This window comes from Pezoporus wallicus, unplaced genomic scaffold, assembly GCF_028554395.1.
Source record: "Pezoporus wallicus isolate ANWC-B61680 ecotype Strahan unplaced genomic scaffold, APGP_CSIRO_Pwel_v1 contig_13859, whole genome shotgun sequence".
Lineage (NCBI taxonomy): Eukaryota > Metazoa > Chordata > Aves > Psittaciformes > Psittacidae > Pezoporus > Pezoporus wallicus.
The window spans coordinates 970,991-991,080 of NW_026637614.1; the positions used below are offsets into that span (position 1 = coordinate 970,991).

At 50.8% G+C, this 20,090-nt stretch overlaps 1 protein-coding gene across 1 annotated transcript; it reads left to right on the forward strand.

The window, feature by feature from the left end:
* Window positions 1-4,459: 4,459 nt before the first annotated feature.
* Window positions 4,460-19,703, forward strand: LOC130597805 (ubiquitin carboxyl-terminal hydrolase CYLD-like). Its single transcript, XM_057406682.1, has 14 exons — window positions 4,460-5,166; window positions 5,247-5,522; window positions 6,398-6,467; window positions 7,204-7,406; window positions 8,211-8,364; window positions 9,811-9,949; window positions 11,084-11,194; window positions 12,381-12,472; window positions 13,144-13,210; window positions 14,626-14,758; window positions 15,053-15,161; window positions 15,361-15,479; window positions 16,506-16,725; window positions 17,434-19,703. Exons 1-14 carry the CDS (start codon window positions 4,708-4,710, stop codon window positions 17,616-17,618), a joined length of 2,337 nt encoding a protein of 778 aa, XP_057262665.1. The 5' UTR covers window positions 4,460-4,707; the 3' UTR covers window positions 17,619-19,703.
* Window positions 19,704-20,090: the final 387 nt, after the last annotated feature.

Consider the following 20,090-nt stretch of genomic DNA (forward strand, 5'->3'; position numbering starts at 1 on the left):
ACCCTCCATCTCCCACCACTGCGTGGTGCGGTTGAGCCCAGTGAGTGATGGGGAAACTGAGGCACGGGTGCCCGGCTGGTCCAGGATGGGGCAGGGTCAGCCACCTCCATCCTGGGGACAGGGGACAGGACTGGCTGGCAGCGGGGCACCAGGATGGGGACACAGGGGACACTTTGGGGGGTTAAAGGGGGATATTTTGCCCCCCTGGCTATAAATATCTGTATTTTCTTCTTTTATCCAGCGTGTACATACAGCGGGGGATGGGGGTGGGGGGGGGTGTCTGGACCAGCCACAGTATTAGGGCACAAGGGGGTACCCCAAAATGTCCAGAGGTGTCCCCAACATGGGCACCAGGGAGCAGGGCACCAGGCCTGAGGGGGCCCATGGGGCAGGGTGCCCTGAGCCATCACCAGGCAGACACAGGCACCAAGATGGGACAGGGACGTCCCTGAGGTGATGCCAGCGTTGGCACCAAACCCTGGGATGGGGACAGATGCTGCTGGCAAAGCCAATGGAGGTGGTGCCTGGAGACATCTCGGGGTGGGGTTGTCCCAACAGGGGAATCTGTGTATTCTTTGTATGAAAATAAATCTATTTAGCCAATATTTATACCCCGCTGCCATGGTCTGGTGTCCCCAATGCCAGCTCTGCCCCCAGGGTGGTGGCTCCAGGATCCTGGATCCAGTGGGTCACCCTTGTCCCCATGATATATCCCAGCAGCAGTGAGGACAAGGGACACAGGACATGGGACACAGGGCAGAGGGCCAGGAGGCACAGGCCAGGGGACACAGGCCATGGATGTGGGGGCACAGGGATGATGGATATGGTACGGTGGGGATGCAGGAAACAGGGCCATGGGGACTCAGGGCCATGGGGACAGAGGGGCTATGGGGACAGAGGGGCTATGGGGACAGAGGGGCCATGGGGACAGAGGGGCCATGGGGACACAGGTCTGTAGGGACATGGGACACAGTCAAGGGAACATGGGACACAGGGCCATAGGGACACAAGGCTATGGAGGTGCGGCTATGGGGATGCAGGGTCACAAGGCCATGGGGGGACAGGGCTATGGGGACACAGGGACACATGGCTGTGGGGACAGAGGGCTATGAGGACACGGGATACACCGGCAAGAGGGCTATGGGGACACAGGGGCCATGTGGACACATGTCTATGGGGATGCAGGGTCACGGGGCCACAGGACATGGGACTATGTGGGCATGGGACATGCCGCCATAAGGACACAGGGCCCTGGGGACACATGGCTGTGAGGATTAAGGGTCACACAGTCACAAGGACACGGGACACAGGGCTATGGGAACATGGGATATGGGGACATGGGATACGGGGCCAGGAGGACACAGGGCTCTGGGAACACAGCGTGATGGGGCCATGGGCACCCGGGGCCATGGGGACACGGCGCCATGGGGATGCAGTGACACAGAGCCATGGGGACACAGGGCCATGAGCACCCAGGGCCATGGGGATGCAATGACACAGGGCCATGGGGACAGAGGGCCATAAGAGGGCCGACCCTGCCCCCGGCTCCATTTACTGCCCCCGGCTCCATTTACTGCCCCCGGCTCCATTTACTGCCCCCGACTTTGGGGTCAGTCCCTTGGGTTCCCGTGCGGGATCCGTTGGGGTTGGGCTCTGTTTGGGGCAGCCGGGGTCACCCGTTGGAGTGGATGTGAACCCGGGAGGGGGCTGCGAGTGCGCTGCGGGGACGGAGCGGGCCGCTCCCGAGGAGCACGGTTCGTTCTTAGGGCTCCGTGAGGAACGTGGCTTGTTCCTGGGGTCTGGGGAGGAAAACGCTGTGTTTGTGGGGTTTTGATGGGGAAAGTGGTTGATTGGGGGGGGGGCGTAAGGAAAATGGTTGATTACTGGGAATTTGGTGAGGAAAATGGTTGATTTTGGGGGTTTTTGTAAGGAAAATGGTTGATTATTTGGAATTGGTGAGGAAAATGGTTGATTTTGGGGGGTTTCGTAAGGAAAATGGTTGATTTTGGGGAATTTGGTGAGGAAAATGGTTGATTTGGGGGGTTTTCGTGAGGAAAATGGTTGATTATTGGGAATTTGGTGAGGAAAATGTTGATTTTGGGGGTTTCGTAAGGAAAATGGTTGATTATTGGGAATTTGGCAAGAAAATGGTTGATTATTGGGAATTTGGTGAGGAAAATGGTTGATTTGGGGGGTTTTCATAAGGAAAATGGCTGATTATTGGGAATTCGGCAAGGAAAATGGTTGATTATTGGGAATTTGGTGAGGAAAATGTTGATTTTGGGGGTTTCGTAAGGAAAATGGTTGATTATTGGGAATTTGGCAAGAAAATGGTTGATTATTGGGAATTTGGTGAGGAAAATGGTTGATTTTGGGGGTTTTCGTAAGGCAAATGGTTGATTATTGGGAATTTGCTGAGGAAAATGGTTGATTATGGGGTTTTCGTAAGGAAAATGGCTGATTATTGGGAATTCGGCAAGGAAAATGGTTGATTATTGGGAATTTGGTGAGGAAAATGGTTGAATTGGGGGATTTTCATGAGGAAAATGGTTGATTATTTGGAATTTGGCAAGAAAATGGTTGATTATTGGGAATTTGCTGAGGAAAATGGTTGATTTGGGGGGTTTTTGTAAGGAAAATGGTTGATTATTTGGAATTTGATGAGAAAAATGGTTGATTTTGGGGGGTTTTCGTAAGGAAAATGGTTGATTATTGGGAATTTGATGAGGAAAATTGTTGATTTTTTGGTTTTGGTGAGGGAAACAGGTGATTCTCAGGGTTTTGGTGCTGGAAATGCTTCAATCTTGGTTTTTTTGTGGGGAAAGTGGTTGATTCTGGGGGGGGGTGGTGAGGAAAAAGGTTGATTCTTCGAGTTTCAACAGGAAAATGGTTAATTATTGGGAATTCGATGAGGAAAATGATTGGTTCTCGGGGTTTTGATGCTGGAAATGCTTCGTTCCTGGGGTTTCAGTGAGGAAAATGGTTAATTCTGGTGGTTTGATGGGGAAACCCCTTTATTCTGCACCCATCTCTTTGCTCTTCTCCTTGTGGGGAAGGAACTTTAAAAAACAAATGAAACGTGAAGTAAAACCGAGGTCCTGAAAGTGGAAGAGTGAGCAGAGGGGGGGTTGGGACAGGTGATGTTATCCCTTTCAGATAACATCCATCAGATGTTATCCATTCAGATAACTCCATCCTTTCAGAATCACAGGATTTCAAGCCTTTGCTCTGCTGCCAGGGCTGTGAAACCTCAGCAGCGAGTCACATAGATGGGCAAAAAGGGAACTGCTGCGTGCTGAGGGATTTCTTCCGTTTCCTGCTCTTGTGTAACCCCATAGAGTGCCCCATGACTTCTCCAGAGGGAATTGTTCCTGTAGGCAGCTGCCACAACAAGCCCAAACACCAGGGAAGCTCCAGGGTGATGTTTTTCCAGCACAAGCACTGATTTCTCTTTTCCTGATCCTCTGGAATATTAAGCTCTCTCCAGGCCAGGTTGGATGGGGCTTGGAGCACCCTGCTCTAGTGGAAGGTGTCCCTGCCCATGGCAGGGGTTGGAGCTGGATGAGCTTTAAGGACCCTTCCAACACAAACCATTCCATGATTAATCTCCAGTGAAGTTCCTCCTGGAGGTCTGAGGAGCTTCTCTATGCAAGCTCTGCCTACGTTTTCCTCCCAGTCCATCCATGTCTTACTCTTGTAGGCAGCTGCATTCCTGCTTCCTGCTACAATGCCCTGAGTATGTTTCTGCTTCCCTTAATTGCATCTGCTTGATTCTTCCTCTCTGCTTCAATGTTTTAAGAAGCATCTACCAAGGTGACACCTTTTTTCCTTTCTTACTTTCCACCATGGCCTAGAAGTGGGAATTTGGCTCAAATTTGATTCAACTCAAGCACAAAAATTTACCTCTGATTTCTTTTCATACATTTAATACCCACTGGAGTGAGTCCAGAGGAGGCCACGGAGCTGCTGCAAGGGCTGGAGCAGCTCTACTCTGGAGCCAGGCTGAGAGAGCTGGGCTGGGGCAGCCTGGAGAAGAGAAGGCTCCTTAAAGGGAGACCTTAGAGCAGCTCCAGTGCCCAAAGGGGCTGCAGGGAACCCAGAGAGGGGCTTTGGACAAGGGCCTGTAGGGACAGGCCAAGGGGAATGGCTTGAACCTGCCAGAGGGGAGACTGAGATGAGCTCTTAGGCAGAAGCTCTTCCCTGTGAGGGTGCTGAGGCATTGGCACAGGGCGCTCAGAGAAGCGGTGCGGTGTCATAGAGAACAGACAGATGAGGAGATGCTGCTTTGTGCAGCTTCTTGTTGATAGGGTTTAGTAGAGAAGACAGAGCCAGACTCTTCCTGTGGATGCAGAATGGCAGGACAGGAGGCAACAGGGATGAGCAGGAACATGGGGAAACCTTGGACAGGTGGGATTTCTTCCTGTTTTCATGATGAGGATGATGAAGCTTTGGCCAAAGCAATGAGGGATATTGTGGGATCTCTGTCATTGGAGATGCTCCAATCTCAGCTAGGTGAAGCTTTGAGCAACCTGCTTCAAGCCTGGTGTTGGCCTTGAGGCCTCTTCCACCTAAGTTCTTCTTAGATCCTACAATAATGGTTGGACTTGATGCTCTTCAAGGTCTTTTCCAATCTGGTTGATTCTCTGACTCTATAACATCCATGTATCTTCACCTGTGTGACCATCTCCTTTCTCACAACCCAGGGGAATGACGATGACCAACCTCCCACCTTCCTCAGGAGATGGCAACTGCTATTACATCCTGACAGAAGACTGTTCCTATGGCAGCAAGTTATTCCAAGCTGGAAACTTGTGTTTCTGCAGCGAGAGGAGTTACCTGCGCAACTTCTCCGACGACAGACGTCCCATTTGCTTCTTGAGGGTCATCATGTTGGATGACAGCTCCACCGTCACCATCAACATGGAGATCCTTCAACCTGTGTCTGAGAAGGTGGCCTCCTTCCTCCTGGCCATCAGCAGCCACTGTGAAAGGTTGAACTGCTTCTTGGACGGGGTGAACCTCGAGGCAGCTCTGAGGGCTCTGCCTGGCCACAGGGTGATGGCTAAGGTTGAGCACCAGTATTTCCCTGGAATCATCCGTTACATTGGGAGCATTTATAGAAGCACTGCTGTGTTGTCTCCCTTCTTCTTTGGGGTAGAGTTACAGGTAAAGGGGTCAAGAAAGGGACTTCCTTGTTTTCCCTTCATGTTTTCTGTGTGTAATATGGTTTTCTATCCCGTTTTCAGGGTGAAGGAGAAAACAGAGGGCGCAGCGATGGGTCCTGCCGTGGCACTGAGTATTTCAAGTGTAAGAAGAACTGTGGGATCTTCCTGCCATTTACCAAAGTCCAGTTTGTTCCAGATGACAACTATGGGAAGCAGAAGCCAAAAGCAGACACGGAGGAGGTAGTCCCTGTGAAAGTGGGAGATGCAGTTAGCTTCTATGTGGATGAGGTCCTCACCAGAGGAATAGCCATGGCAGTTTATAGGAAGGGAGCCCAGTGGCTTGTTAAAATCTGTCCGGTAAGAGCAGCCTTGATGCCTTCTCTTGGGTTTGGGGGACTTAAGGAGGTGGAAGTCATAGAATGGCTTGGGTTGGAAAGGACCTTAAGATCATTCAGTTTCAAACCCCTGTCACAGGCTGGGACACCTTCCAGTAGAGCAGGTTGCTTCAAGCCCTGTCCAATCTGGCCTTGAACACTGCCAGGGATGGAGCAGCCACAGCTTCTCTGGGCACCCTGTGCCAGCGCCTCACCATCCTCACAAGAAAGAATTTCTTCCTTATCTCCAACCTGAACTTCCCCTGTTTCAGTTTGAACCCATCACCCCTTGTCCTATCACTCCCATCCCTGATGAAGAGCCCCTCTCCAGCATCCTTGTAGCCCCCTTCAGACACTGGAAGCTGCTCTGAGGTCTCCACGCAGCTTCTCTTCTCCAGGCTCAACAGCCCCAATGTTCTCAGCCTGGCTCCATACAGGAGGTGCTTCAGCCCTTGATCATCCTCGTGGCCTCATCTGGACTTGCTCCAACAGCTCCATGTCCTTCTTATGTTGAGGACACCAGAACTGCACACAGTGCTGCAAGTGGGGTCTCCCCTTCACGCAGCAGAGGGGCAGGATCCCCTCCCTGAGCTGCTGCTGCTCATGCTCTGGGGGTGCAGTCCAGATATGGAGAGGCTCTGGGCTCAAGCGCACACTGAAGCCCAGTCATGGAGAGCTTCTCACCCAACACCCCAAGTCCTTCTCCTCAGGCTGCTCTGAATCACTTCTCCACCCATCCTAGAAGGGACATGAGGTTCCATGCAAACCTTCCAGGCCTTTTTGAATAGTTGCTTCGTATTCCAGGAATGCCTTATGCCTGCTAAAGCATTTAGCTGATGAATTGTTCTCTCCTTTCAGGAAGAAGAAGGAACAACTGACATTTTCAGAGAAATCCCTCTGGATTCTGTTGTGAAGGAAAACTTGCAAAGTAAGTTATCATCAGATGTGTCTTCCCTGTGTTCCTGGGGTTTATTTCTTCTCTCTGATGAGCTGAAGATCCAACAAAATCTTCAGCTAATCCCAGTTTGGTTGATCAGGAGGCAAAGAAGCTCCATGGAAAACTCTCTCTGGATAACATTCTTTGCATTAGGCAACTAAAGATGAGTTTGACAGAAAGAAGTAGAGAGGGTGTAATTGAAGGGCAGAAGTATTTCTTAAAGGAAGAGGCACCAGTGCTTGAAGAGTCTTTAATTTACCTGGTGAATATGGAGCAGGAGCCTCATCCTGATGCCAGACGGGCTCGGAAAAGCACAGTGATGGTTGAGTCACTGTACAAGACAAGAACTCGGTGGAATCTCTCTGGAGCCATCATTAGACTGTTCACTGAGTTGATTCATCTCACTAAAGGCAGGAGAATAATTTGGGAATGACCCCCTGCTGCTGTTCCAGTAGTTCAGAACAGCTCAGGGAAGGGCTGGATTAGCTCCAGGACCAGCAAGAGACTGGACCACACAGCCTTGAGCAGGGAAACAAGGAGCAAGATCATCCCCTTTTAGCCTGTTAGACCAGCTTGGCCATATCACTGGGAATTATACCTTGTGTCTCTGATGCTGGGCTTCATGCTTGAGTTTCAGAGCAGACCTGGTATTAAAGAAGATCCAGAGGTGTTCATCATCAGGTGTCTGTCATTCCTACCTCACTTGACATTCTGTGTTACCCACCAGGTTTATTTATGGGCTTGGAACCCCCAAACCAGATGAAACAAGAGGTCAGTGAGAGCAGTGAGGAGTGTGACGGGGGGAATTCAGCCCTGGAAGTGAACTCCATGGTCCAGATCACCTTGGACAAAGGAACTCGGGTTTCGGGAATCATCCGCTGGTTGGGCTACCTGCCCCAAATTGAGCACAAGATGGCAGGAGTTGAACTGGTGAGGAGCAAACATTTCCTGCTGGAAAATGGGGCATCAGAGTGGCTGCTCTTGGTTGCTTTTCTCTTTTAAGACCTTCTGCTTGTGTGTTTCACAGCCTAATGTGGGCCTCTGATGTAGTGGAGAGTGAATTGTGAGGACAAGCAGCCAGTTAGGCCTTCCTTTAGGCTTTTGAGAGGAGTTTGTGGGGTGATTATGAGGTTGGTTCACTCTCTTCCAGAACATTGTGATTGGAATGTGGGATGGAATAATCATGGATCCTGCAAGTGGCATCAATAGGTTCAACACGTGACCGGAATAAATGAATCATAGAATGGTTTGGATTGGAAGGGACTGTAAGATCATCCAGTTCCAACCCCCTGCCATGGGCAGGGACACCTTGCACTAGACCATGTCACCCAAGGCTCTGTCCAGCCTGGCCTTGAACCCTGCCAGGGATAGAAACAGGGATGAAAACAGTCAACAAAATGGGATCAAACTCCACGGCTCTTAAAATAGAATCATAGAATAGTTAGGGTTTGAAAGGATCTTAAGATCATCCAGTTCCAACCCCCCTGCCATGGGCAGGGACACCTCACACTGAACCATGCCACCCAAGGCTTCGTCCAACCTGGTCTTGAACACTGCCAGGGATGGAGCATTCACAACCTCCCTGGGTAACCCATTCCAGTGCCTCACCACCAGTAAAGAATTTCTTCTGTATGTCCAATCTAAACTTCCCCTGTTTAAGTTTAGATGTTTAATATTAGATGGCCATATGGGGGATTTGTGCTCTGATGCTATTCATCACTGCTTTTTTCCCAGGATGAAGATAAGGGGGTCAGTGATGGTGAGTGGTTGGGCAAATACTACTTCCACTGTGCTCCGAAGCGTGGCCTCTTTGTGAAGCTGCAGTGCTGCCAACCCGATGTTCGCTTCCAGAGTTCACACAGCAGTTATTTGAGCCTCATAGATTATGGTAAGATAGAATCATGGAATGGTTTGTGTTGGAAGGGACCTCAAAACTCACCCAGTCCCAACCCCTGCCATGGGCAGGGACATCTTCCACTAGAGCAGGGTGCTCCAAGCCCCATCCAACCTGGCCTTGAGCACTGCCAGGCATGGGGCAGCCACAGCTTCTCTGGGCACCCTGTGCTGGCACCTCAGCACCCTCACAGGGAAGAGCTTCTGCCTAAGAGCTCATCTCAGTCTCCCCTCTGGCAGGTTAAAGCCATTCCCCTTGGCCTGTCCCTACAGGCCCTTGTCCAAAGCCCCTCTCCAAGTTTCTTGCAGCCCCCTTAGGCACTGGAGCTGCTTGAAGGTTTCCACTTCAAGCAGCAGAGGGGCAGAATCCTCTTCCTGACCTGGTGCTCGTACTCTGGGGGTGTAGCCCAGCACATGAGGGGGTTCTGGGCTCAAGCACACACTGCTGGGTCATGTTGAGGTTCTTAAGCCCTCCTCAGGGCTGCTCCATTCTGTCTCAACCCAGCTTGTGTTTGTGCTTGGGATTGCCCCAGCCCACATGCAGGACATTGTACTTGGCCTTGTGGAACCTCATGAGGTTCACAAGGGCCCACTCTAGGGAGAAGGGAGACAGGGCTGTGCTGGGACAAGGCACGCTATGGAGAAACCTCATAGGCAGTGTCTTAGTCAGTGGTTTAATATTCTTCACTTCGAGTGTTCCTTGAGATGCCAGTTTTAAGGATGCTGATGGTAATTATAGGGAATGCCCTTGGGAAGGGAGACGGGATTAAATCAGCTTTAGTGCAGAATTTGATGTGATGGTAAGTCCTTCACAAGAAGAACAGGTCAGTGTTTTAATTTCAATAGGAAGAAATTCCTCCAGAGCACAGAAACCAACATGAACTAACTATTTAGAAACAGTAAATGAGATGACTGGAGATGAGACAGCAGGATTCCTCCAGGAATGTCCCAAAACCTGGAAAGAGGGATATGGGAAACTGTCTTAAGGACATGCTGAATAGAGATGATTGAATTACAAGGGGAGAATGCTGAAGAAAGCAGGAAAGAGCAGATTGAGAAGGCCACCTTGGAGGCTCGAGGTGGCAGAGCAGCAGGATGAGGCTGTTAAAGCACAGCTGCCTGTTTGTCCCTTTGCTCCTGAGGTTACAGGACAGGTAGATCCTAACCTTCCATATAACATAGCACCAGCTCATTTGTAGCTCTTTGTTATACCTGCAGAGGTGGGTATGGATTGGTAGGATATGTCTCTGGTTTGGTTTTGGCTCTGATTACAGTAGAGAAATTACTAAGGAGACAATTCTTCATCCCAGTGTGGTTGAAATCCCATCAGGAGCAGCACAGAGGAGCCTGGTGCTGACTTCTGGGCAGGGAATAGCATCAGGGAAGGGCAGAGCTGAGCCAGACGAGGTGGGAAGCTCAAGGGAGTTGCTTCTCTTTGCAGGAGGACAAGAAGTTCTTCCCCAGGCTCCAGACAGTTTTCCTCCCCTCAGGAATGAGGCAGCAGTGTGTGTCCTGCGAGGGCGGATGAAGGGGATCCAAGGCCATTGTAATTCCTGCTATATGGATGCAGCTCTCTTCAGGTAAGGACCTGTTTGGATGATGCCAGCTGATTAAATGAGTGCTTTTTGAATTGGATAGAGCCCTAAACTGCAGCATTTCCGGGGAATTCTGAGGGGGTTTGTTCTCAGGCCCTGGAGTACCCCTCGTGTGTACACACAGAATCACACACAGAATCAGCCAGGGTGGAAAAGACCTTTTAAGCTCACCCAGTCCAATTATTACCTCAGCACTGCCAAGGCCACCACTAACCCGTGTCACTGAGGCCTCGTCTCCACGCTGTGTGAACACTTGCAGGGACGGTGACTGCAGCCCTGCCCTGGGCAGCCTGTTTCAATGCCTGAGCACCATCTGGGGAAGGAATTGTTCCTCAGCTCCATCTAAACCTGCCCTGGTGCAGCTTGAGGCCGGTTCCTCTTGTCCCATCCCTTGTTCCTTGGGAGCAGAGCCCAGCCCCTCCTGGCTCCATCCTCCTCTCAGGCAGTTGTAGGGAGCAATCAGGTCCCCCCTGAGGCTTCTCTTCTCCACACTGAACCCCCCAGGTCCCTCAGCCGTTCCGCATCACACTTGGGCTCCAGGCCCTGCACCAGCTCCATTGCCCTTCTCTGGCCCCGCTCCAGCACCTCAATGTCTCTCTTGTAGTGAGGGGCCCAGCGCAGAGCCCAGGATTCGAGTTGCAGCCTCACCAATGCCCATCACAGGGGGACAGTCACTGCCCTGGTCCTGTTGCCACACTGGTGCTGATCCAGCACCTAATGTCCCGTGTGTCTGTCAAGTAGGGTGGTGAGATATCCTGGCACCGTGCTGACACTGTCACTGGAGGTATTGGCTGGAAACGTGTCAAAGAAACCTCCCAAGAGATCCCAGCTTCACTGTTTGGAGAGGAAAAAAGCCTCAGTGGTGCCCTCTCCTGAGCAGTTTGGGCTGCAAAGTACGAAATCTCATTGTGTCTGGGCTGTTGGAGCTGTTTCCTTGCTTCCTACCAGTGTTCTTTAAACCTGATGTGGTTTCTCTCACCGTGGAGATGTGCTGCCACTCACCGTTCTGTAACTGCATGCATGGACTGTTGAGAATCAAAGCCACCAACTCTCACCAGGCACAACGGTTTGGTTCTAGTTATTGCTGCAAATATTACACCCATCCCTCTCTTTCCACAGCCTCTTCTCCTGTACATCTGTGGTGGACTCCATGCTCTTCAAGCCCTTCCTGCTGTGTGATAGGAACGTCCAGAGCATTCTGAGGGATGAGATTGTTAATCCCCTCCGAAGGTGAGTATAATATGTGGGAATCCTGGAAGTCATCTATCTGCCTTCACACCATCTCTTCTAGATGGTATCTGTCATTAAGGGAAGGGTTACCTGGAGTGTTTCTCCTGCCAGACACATCCAAAGGGCTTCATATTGGGTTCTTTTTCCAGTTAAACCATTCCCTGTGTTCTAAGGCTGTCACAACTCCTCCTGCATGTGCACGAGGATCTCCTGCTCAGAAGGAAGCCTCATAAAAGGAGGATTCCTGGGATTCAGACCACCTCTGGAGGGAACCCTGGAGTAGATGGACCAGTGGCATTGCTTCACCAGCAATTAGGCCCAAAGGCAGTGTCAGTGCCAGGCTGGATGAGAGGAAACCATGGCATGAGGCTAAATTCTTTGGTATTTGTATCAAAGATACCAGGTTCTTTCCTCATCCTCCCTAGATAGGTGTGGAAGAGAGGCATGGAGAGCTGAACATCAGACATTAGCATCTTCCTTGAGGTGTCCTGACACTGATGCATGTGAATATATAGAAATAGAACCCTGGGGTGTTCTGTGATGCTGAGATTTGGTGAGAGAAGCCCTGCAGAGAAGGATTTGGGGATGAAAAATGGGACAGTGTGCACTTGCAGTCCAAAAGCCAACTATATCCTGGGCTGCATCCCCAGAGCGTGAGCACCAGGTCAGGAAGGGCATTCTGCCCCTCTGCTGCAGAAAGGGGAGACGTTAGAGCAGCTCCAGTGCCTAAAGGGGCTACAGGAAACCTGGAGAGGGGCTTTGGACAAGGGCCTGTAGGGACAGGCCAAGGGGAATGGCTTTAAGCTGCCCGAGGGGAGACTGAGATGAGCTCTTAGGCAGAAGCTCTTCCCTGTGAGGGTGCTGAGGCGCTGGCACAGGGTGCCCAGAGAAGCTGGGGCTGCCCCATCCCTGGCAGTGTTCAAGGCCAGGTTGGACACAGGGGCTTGGAGCAAGCTGCTCTAGTGGAAGGTGTCCCTGCCCATGGCAGGGGGTTGGAAGTGGATGAGCTTTAAGGTCCCTTCCAGCCTGAACCATTTGGGTGACATGGTTTAATGTGAGGTGTCCCTGCCCATGGCAGGGGGGTTGGAACTGGATAATCTTAAGGTCCTTTCCAACCCTAACTATTCTATGATTTCATGATTTAAATACCTTGGAGAGATCATCTACAGCTCCTTCTTGTTTCTAGGACTGGCTTTGTCAATGCCAAGAGTGTGATGCACCTCAGGGAGCAGTTGACTGACAAGGGCCAGTGTTCAAGCTTTACCAATGCTGAGAAAGGTAAGATACTCTCTGGGACCTTCCCTGGTTTTATTCCCTGTGTTCTGCCCCATCCAGGCTGACAGCTGCACTGTGTGCTGCTTCCAGGCCTGTGCATTAACATGCCTGCTGCATGCATTACGTGTTCACTTACAGAAAGATGCACATCTCATATATTTTCAGCTTTTAAAACTCTTTTCAGCTGAAAATTTATCCTGAAGCCTATAGAAGGACAGGAATTGTGGGTTGGAAGGGACTTTCAAAGGTCATCTAGTTCCAATCCCCTGCAATGAGCTGCGACATCCAGGTATCTTGTCATTAAACACCACTTGTAGTTTGTACTACTAGATGCTGATTTTAGCCAGGGGTGGTTTAACTGCTGTTCAGTTGCTTGAATTTCCAGAGTTTTCCCTGATTTCACTTTGAGTTTATACTTTTGGTTGTTAGTAACAGTCCATTAAAGTCTCTGAGCTGGTGTTGACGGCCTGAGGTTTCTCAGTGCAGTATGTGAAGGCTGGTTTGTTTTCCTCATGCTCACCCAACTTTAGGCCCATTTTCCCCTTACCTAGAGTGAACCAGGACATTCCAGGTTCAGGAAATGCTGGTTCATGTTGATCTGGCAGGATTTTGCCTTCAGTGAGGTCATAGCATTCCTGGTGTGGTGTGACCTATGTTTTTGTTTCATTTTCCAGATCCTGAGGAATTCCTCAATCTCATCATGCATCAGGTTCTGGGGATAGACCCACTCTTGAAACTGCAGTAAGTGTTCATATCCAAGTGATACATCTTACCCAGGCTCTTAGTTACCACCTCACCATCACTGGGTTTTATTTACACCCTTTCATTGTGGCTTTGGAGATACAGCTCAGTGAGTTGTATGCAGCTCCCCTCTGTGATCTTGTTCCAGGTGACACATCCAGATAAAGACACTTTTAAACTCCCCTTGGAGGTGCCACCTTCAGAGAACTGTGTTAAACCCCTTGTGTCACCCTCAGGGAGAGCCAGCAAGTGCTTTGAGAAGCACAGTGTCCAACTTCAGTGCAGAGCAAGAAACATCTGACAGCCTTTGGATGTGTTTGGGATGTGTCCAGACCTGCCAAGCTGGCTCAGATCCCGTAGCCTCTCAAACAGGCACTCCATGGATGCACTCCCAGATTTTCAGGGCTCTACAAAGAGGATGAGAGGCTGAAGGAAGCCAAAAATAACTGTGCTGTTGAGGAGCACAGAAGGGGATTGTTTCCTTTCTGTGCTGCTTTGTTGAGGTGTCAGTCAAGCTGCAGATCATGGAGTGCTTGGAAAGGCTGAGCACAAAGATGACTCTGTGCTGCAGCTCCTCTGCACAGGGTCAGCTGAAGGAAATCCTTTCTCTGCTGGCTCAGGGCTGCAGGGGGTGGGTTACATGCAGAACATCTCCCACACCTCCTGAATGCACTGAGGTTTGTGTGTGAAGGTATAAATAGAGCCTTCATCTGAGGAGGAGTTTGATTCTGCTGTAGTGCACTTGGTTTAAAGCACGTTGAAGCCTCTTTTAATATGTTTCATCAAGCAGGGGAAATGAGTTTTGCTCATAGGAGCAGGATGTGATGCTACAGAGTGATAATGAGACTGAAGATGGTGCTTGTATCCCCTTCTCATGGCAATTATTTATCATGGAGTGGTTTGGGTTGGAAAGGACCTTAAAGGTCGCCCAGTTCCAACCTGTGCCACAGGCAGGGACACCTTCCACTTGAGCAGGTTGCTGCAAGCCCCTGTGTCCAACCTGGCCTTGAACATTGCCAGGGATGGAGCATTTACCACTTCTCTGGGCACTCTGTGCCAGCGCCTCAGCACCCTCACAGTAAAGAACTTCCTTATCTCCAACCTGAACTTCCCCTGTTTCAGTTTGAGCCCATCACCCCTTGTCCTATCACTGCAGTCCCTGATGAAGAGTCCCTCTCCAGCATCCTTGCAGCCCCCTTCAGACACTGGAAGCTGCTCTGAGTCTCTGCACAGCTTCTCTTCTCCAGGCTGAGACATGAATGTTTCTGGGTGGAAAAACAGCTTCGTGTCAGCATTGCACCAGGCAGCCCTTCTGTGCCTTGGGCGCAGTAGCTCTTGCAGGACGAACCCCATATGTTTGGGAGCTCCAGTGTTTGTGGCACCACATAAACAAGCCCCATGCCCACTCCTTGCAGGTCAGGAGGCCAGAAGGAGCAGGACTGTTACTGTTACCAGATATTTATGGACAAACAGGAGGATCTGGTGGTTCCTGACGTGCAGCAGTTAGTGGAACGCTCCTTCCTGTCCTCTGATCTGAAGCTAGTGGAGGTGAGCCCAGAGCCTTCTGCCTACACTGCTCTCTGCTGCCTCTTTCTTGCTTCCTCCAACACACTTGTGCCTGATATCCTGGAGTCTGATATCCAACACTACAAAGAAGCAGGATGCAGTCACAAGAGCCTTGGGAATCTCAGCATGACCTGGGAAGCGGGCTGTGTTTTCCCTGTTGCCATTTCATCTTGTGACCCAGAGCAAAAGCCTTTACTCCCAGCAGTGATGTGGAGAGGAGAGTCTTTGGAGTTTGGTTCTTCTCACAGGGTGACCTCTTTGTTTTTCTTTTCCCAGATCCCGTCATGCTTCATAATCCAAATGCCACGTTTTGGAAAGGAATACAAAATGTTCAGCAAAATCATTCCTTCCTTAGAGCTGGATATAACAGATCTGCTGCTTGACAGTAAGTTGGGATGTGTTAGAGCTGCTGGTTGGGCCTGTGAGGAGCCAGGTGACAGGTCTCACCTCTCTGGGTTGGGGGCAGATGTGGGGTGGGATCATGATATGATTCTACTTCCCTGAACACCAGTTTTTGGCAGGACAAGCTGGATTTCAGGTGAGATCTGGAGTAGAGCTATTTCCTCACCCCTGTTCTCCTGCAGGTCCCAGGGAATGCTGCTTGTGTGGAGATGTTGCCACCCTGGAGTGTTCAGAGTGTTTCAAAGACAAGGTGTTTGCAGCTACAGGCCTGAAGCAGTTCTGCAGCTCCTGCTCCAGACAGGTATCATCTTCTTTGGATGATGATATCAAACCTGCTTTGGTGCTAACAGCAGATTGAACCCCTCAGAATTCCCTCATTACCCATGCTGTCCCTGCAGCATTTCAGAAGGAATGTTCAGGGCTTCTGCCTGAGCATCACATCAGCAGCATGTGGTTAGGTGCCACACGTTACTGAACCCTCTGCTTACACAGAGCCTAAATAAGCACAAAGAGAGCACTGAGCCCTCCATGCTGTCCCACCAGGAGCAGCAGCTTTCTCACCCACCTTAGAGGGTGGCAAGTTCACTTCTCAGCTTCTTGCTGCCAAACCTGGGGTCCTGCATCCAGCTCTGCGGGCAACAGCACAAGAGGGACGTGGAGCTGTTGGAGAGAGTCCAGAGAAGGCCACGGAGATGCTGCGAGGGCTGGAGCAGCTCTGCTCTGGAGCCAGGCTGAGAGAGCTGGGCTGGGGCAGCCTGGAGAAGAGAAGGCTCCTGAAGGGGAGACCTGAGAGCAGCTCCAGTGCCTGAAGGGGCTGCAGGAAACTTGGAGAGGGGCTTTGGGCAAGGGATGTAGGGACAGGCCAAGGGGAATGGCTTTAACCTGCCGGAGGGGAGACTGAGATGAGCTCTTAGGCAGAAGCTCTTCCCTGTGAGGGTGCTGAGGCGCTGGCACAGGGTGCCCAGAGAAGCTGTGGCTGCCCCATCCCTGGCAGTGTTCAAGGCCAGGTTGGACACAGGGGCTTGGAGCACCCTGCTCTAGTGGAAGGTGTCCCTGTCCATGGCAGGGGCTTGAAACTGGAATCTGTAATTCATAGATTCCATGATTCTGTGAAGCCTGATGAGGCAATGTCATTCCCTACCACGCAGGACCATGAGAGTCAGATCAGCAGGGAATGAACTGGGGTCCTGACCCCTGCATCCTCGTTTTTGTGGCAGGACAAGTTCAATTCTGCCCTCTCAGCAGTGCCCCCCCATCACAGGCTGGTTTGGGTTGGAAAGGACCTTAAGATCATCCACGTTCAACCCCTCAAATCCTCTCTCCTTAGGTTCACTCCCACTACCACCGCAAAACGCACAAGCCGAGAGAGCTTCACATCCCAGAGGAATTCCACACCCGGAGCACCCGGGGCTGCCAGCAGGTCCCTCATGAGAAGATGGAGCTCTTTGCAGTGCTCTGCATCGAGACCAGTCACTATGTCTCCTTTGTGAAGTATGGCCCTGAGAATGACCACTGGATGTTCTTCGACAGCATGGCTGACAGGCACGGTGAGGACACGTCCCCACTTTGGTGTTGACCTCCAGAGCTCTCAGGTTGGGGCACCATGTTGAGTGTTGAGTGTGATCATAGAATGGTTTGGGTTGGAAAGGACCTTAAGATCATCCACTTCCAAACCCCTGCGATGGGCAGAGACACTTCACACTGGACCATGTCACCCAAGGCTCTGTGTAACCTGGCCTTGAACACTGCCAGGGATGGAGCATTCACCACTTATCTGGGTGACCTGTTCCAGTGCCTCAGCACCCTCACAGTGGAATCATAGAATAGTTAGGGTTGGAAAGAGCCTTAACATAATCCAGTTCCAACCCCCTGCCATGGGCAGGGACACCTCACACTAAACCATGTCACCCAAGGCTCTGTCCAACCTGGCCTTGAACACTGCCAGGGATGGAGCATTCACAACCTCCCTGGGTAACCCATTCCAGTGCCTCACCACCCTTACAGTAAAGAATTTCTTCCTTATATCCAATCTAATCTTCCCCTCTTTACGTTTTAACCCGTTACCCCTTGTCGTATCACTACAGTCCCTAACGAACAGTCCCTCCCCAGCATCCTTATAGCCCCTCTGCAGTAAAGAACTTCTTCCTTAAAGAACCCTTAAAGAACTTGAAGTTAGACCTGAACTTCCTGTTTAAGTTTGAACCCTTAGGTCCCTTAGAACCTGGTTTGGACTTTCCTTCTCCTTTCTCTCTTAGGTGGTGAAAATGGCTTCAACATTCCCACAGTAACACTGTGCCCTGAAGTTGCCAAGTACTTGGACTTGCCACTGGCTGTGCTGGCTCTGAAGCAGCCTCGGGACATGGATGGAGTGGCCAAGCGCCTCTTCTGTGATGCCTACATGTACATGTACCAGAGCAAGAAGATGGCACTTTACAAGTGACCCTGGTGCTGCAGAGCACTGAGGTGTTGGAAACATGAACATGGATCAGCCCTGGAGCCTGGCACCAGGGAGAGCAGCCAAGTCTGGGTACACCAAACGTGCACTTGAGCCTCTTCTTGCCTCTGCCGGTGTCTGGTATGAAGGTGCCCACAGCAGCCTGGGTTAGTTAAATCCTGTCATGTGAGAGTTTGTACTTCCAGCAGACCTGGATTCTGGATTCTTTACACTCAAATTCATTCTTCTTTCCTCCCTTCCCTTTCCGCCCTCTTTCCTCCCCACTCTGTAGCTCTGCCCTACCTCAGAGTCTTCCCCAACGTCCTTTTCTCCCTTCCAGTGATAAGGACCAGCATTTAAGGAAAACATGGACAGTTATCAAGCTGAGGACCAGTATTTAATCAAGACATGAATGGTTCTCCTCAGGTTTGCAAGGAGCACAAAACCCCACAGCATTATCCTGAATAACCCGTCTTCACATGGACTTGTGCAGTGAGAAACCCAGGAGCTGTGAACTGCACCACATTGTGAAGAGATGGGTCAGGATGAGGGTTTCTTGAGGTCTGGGATGTGCCCCACACCTAAAAGTGGGTCCCTGACGTGGTTGCACTTCCCTTATCCAGCACTAAACTCTGGTACTTGTACCCACCATCCCTGTTTTCAAGCATGAGGTCACTGGATGTCTTGAGCTGCAAATAGGCTTTTAAATCCATGTTTCTCTCCAGAACAAAACTGGAAGAAAGATAGAACAGAGGAACAATGTGTTTTACTTCCTCTTTCTTGCAAAGGCTGCACTACTGCTGCCTGATGGGGTGTTTTAACCTCACTTTTAGCACTTTCTGTCTCATCTCTGCACCCACTCCTGAGATCCAAAGACCTGTAACAGAACTCCAAGGGCAGAAAGGAGCACTCTTGGCTTTGCTGTGACTGGAGAAAGGTCTCAGGCTGGGAACTGTTACTCCTTCAACTCAATAAATGTGCACACTGGAGCTTCTCTGCCATTAAGCTCATGCTGTCACAACAGGAGGAAGCTGTTAGAGGAGTCAGTGATGATCCCAGATCCTCAATGGATGTATCCAGGAGCCCCAGATGTGCAGCTGGAATCCCCCTCCTCTTCTTTTTCTTCCCTCTTTAATGCAGGGTGCAGCTTTAACTTCTCTTTTGGTTGACAGCAGAGGTTGTGATGCTAAAGGGGACCTCAACAGCCCGACAGTTGCAGCTGCTTCCTGGGGTGTCTCGTGTCTGTATGTGATGGCCCCAGGTTGTTACCACGCATTAAATGTCAATTCAGCTTCTAACTGTCTCTGTTGAGCATTTGAGTCTCAACCCTAAGTTGACCATGAGGACAGAGAAGGTGGACAATGTCCTGAGCTGCAATAGTGGTGCCAGGAGGTGAGGGAGATGATCCTTCCCCTCTGCTCAGCATGGATAAGGCCACAACTGGAGTATTGGATCCCATTTGGAGCTCCCCAGTACAAGGGATGAAGAGAGTCCAATGAAGGGCCGTGAAGACGGACTGGAGCATTTCTCCCATGAGGAAACACTCAGAGTTGTCACTGTTGAGCCTGGAGAGGAGAAGGCTCCAGGGAAACTCATCAGTGTCTGAAGAGAGGGTGCAAAGAAAACAGGATCTTCTCCATAGTGCCCAGTGATGGAACCAGAGCCCCAGGGCGCAAAGAGAAACCCAGGAGGTTCCCTCAACATCATGGAAGGCTTCTTCACCATCAGGATGACAGACTCTGGTCCAGGCTTCCAAAGAAGTCATGGATTCTCCATCCTTGGAACTACCCAGAATGGGTCTGGACAAAGCCAAAGCACCAGTGGTGAAGCCTGACAAGGGTTAGGGGAGAGCAGATCATCAAGGATGGGTTTACCCTTCTCCTGCACTGATGAGCTGCTCCTCTGTGGCCACGCAGAGGGCTGAGGGTGCTGAAGCTCACTGCCTTCACCTGCTTCAGGCTGCTCTTCAGTCATCTCCTTAGACCTCAGGCCCATCTCGACTCAGGTACGCTGGGCTTGGACTTGTCAATCTCTGGGGATTCTGCTCTGAAAATGTAACTTTTAATAGCAAACTATTCCTGGTTTTCCTGGGGTTCTGTGGTTTCTCTCTTAGCATGCTCAGTGTGACCCAGTGCCACAGCTGGAGCACTGCACCAGCGACCTCCAGCCCTGTCTGGAAGCAAGTGACCGTCACCCAGGGCTTTGTTAAGCTCTGTTAAGTTCTTCCCCTTCTCAGTGTGTGCTGCAAAGATCTAAACCACAACTGTTCCTCGTAGGGTGGATGATGCAGGTGGGTGGTTGGGCATTTGCCTCTTGTCCTTGCTCCACCTTTTCCATGGGTATGTGACACTTTTGGGTCTGTACATTTTACAAGCTCGGGGGAAAGGATTTACTATCTCCCTGTTGCAGATTTAACATGGAATGGTTTGGGTTGGAAGGGATCTTAAAGCTCATCCAGTTCCAAACCCCTGCCACAGG

Excerpts from the sequence above, each read along its gene's own strand:
- LOC130597805 (XM_057406682.1), top strand. The coding sequence starts at position 4,708 with ATGACGATGACCAACCTCCCACCTTCCTCAGGAGATGGCAACTGCTAT. Across the intron at positions 13,211-14,625 it reads GACCCACTCTTGAAACTGCA|GTCAGGAGGCCAGAAGGAGC; the intron begins GTAAGTGTTCAT and ends CACTCCTTGCAG. Across the intron at positions 14,759-15,052 it reads CTGATCTGAAGCTAGTGGAG|ATCCCGTCATGCTTCATAAT; the intron begins GTGAGCCCAGAG and ends TTCTTTTCCCAG.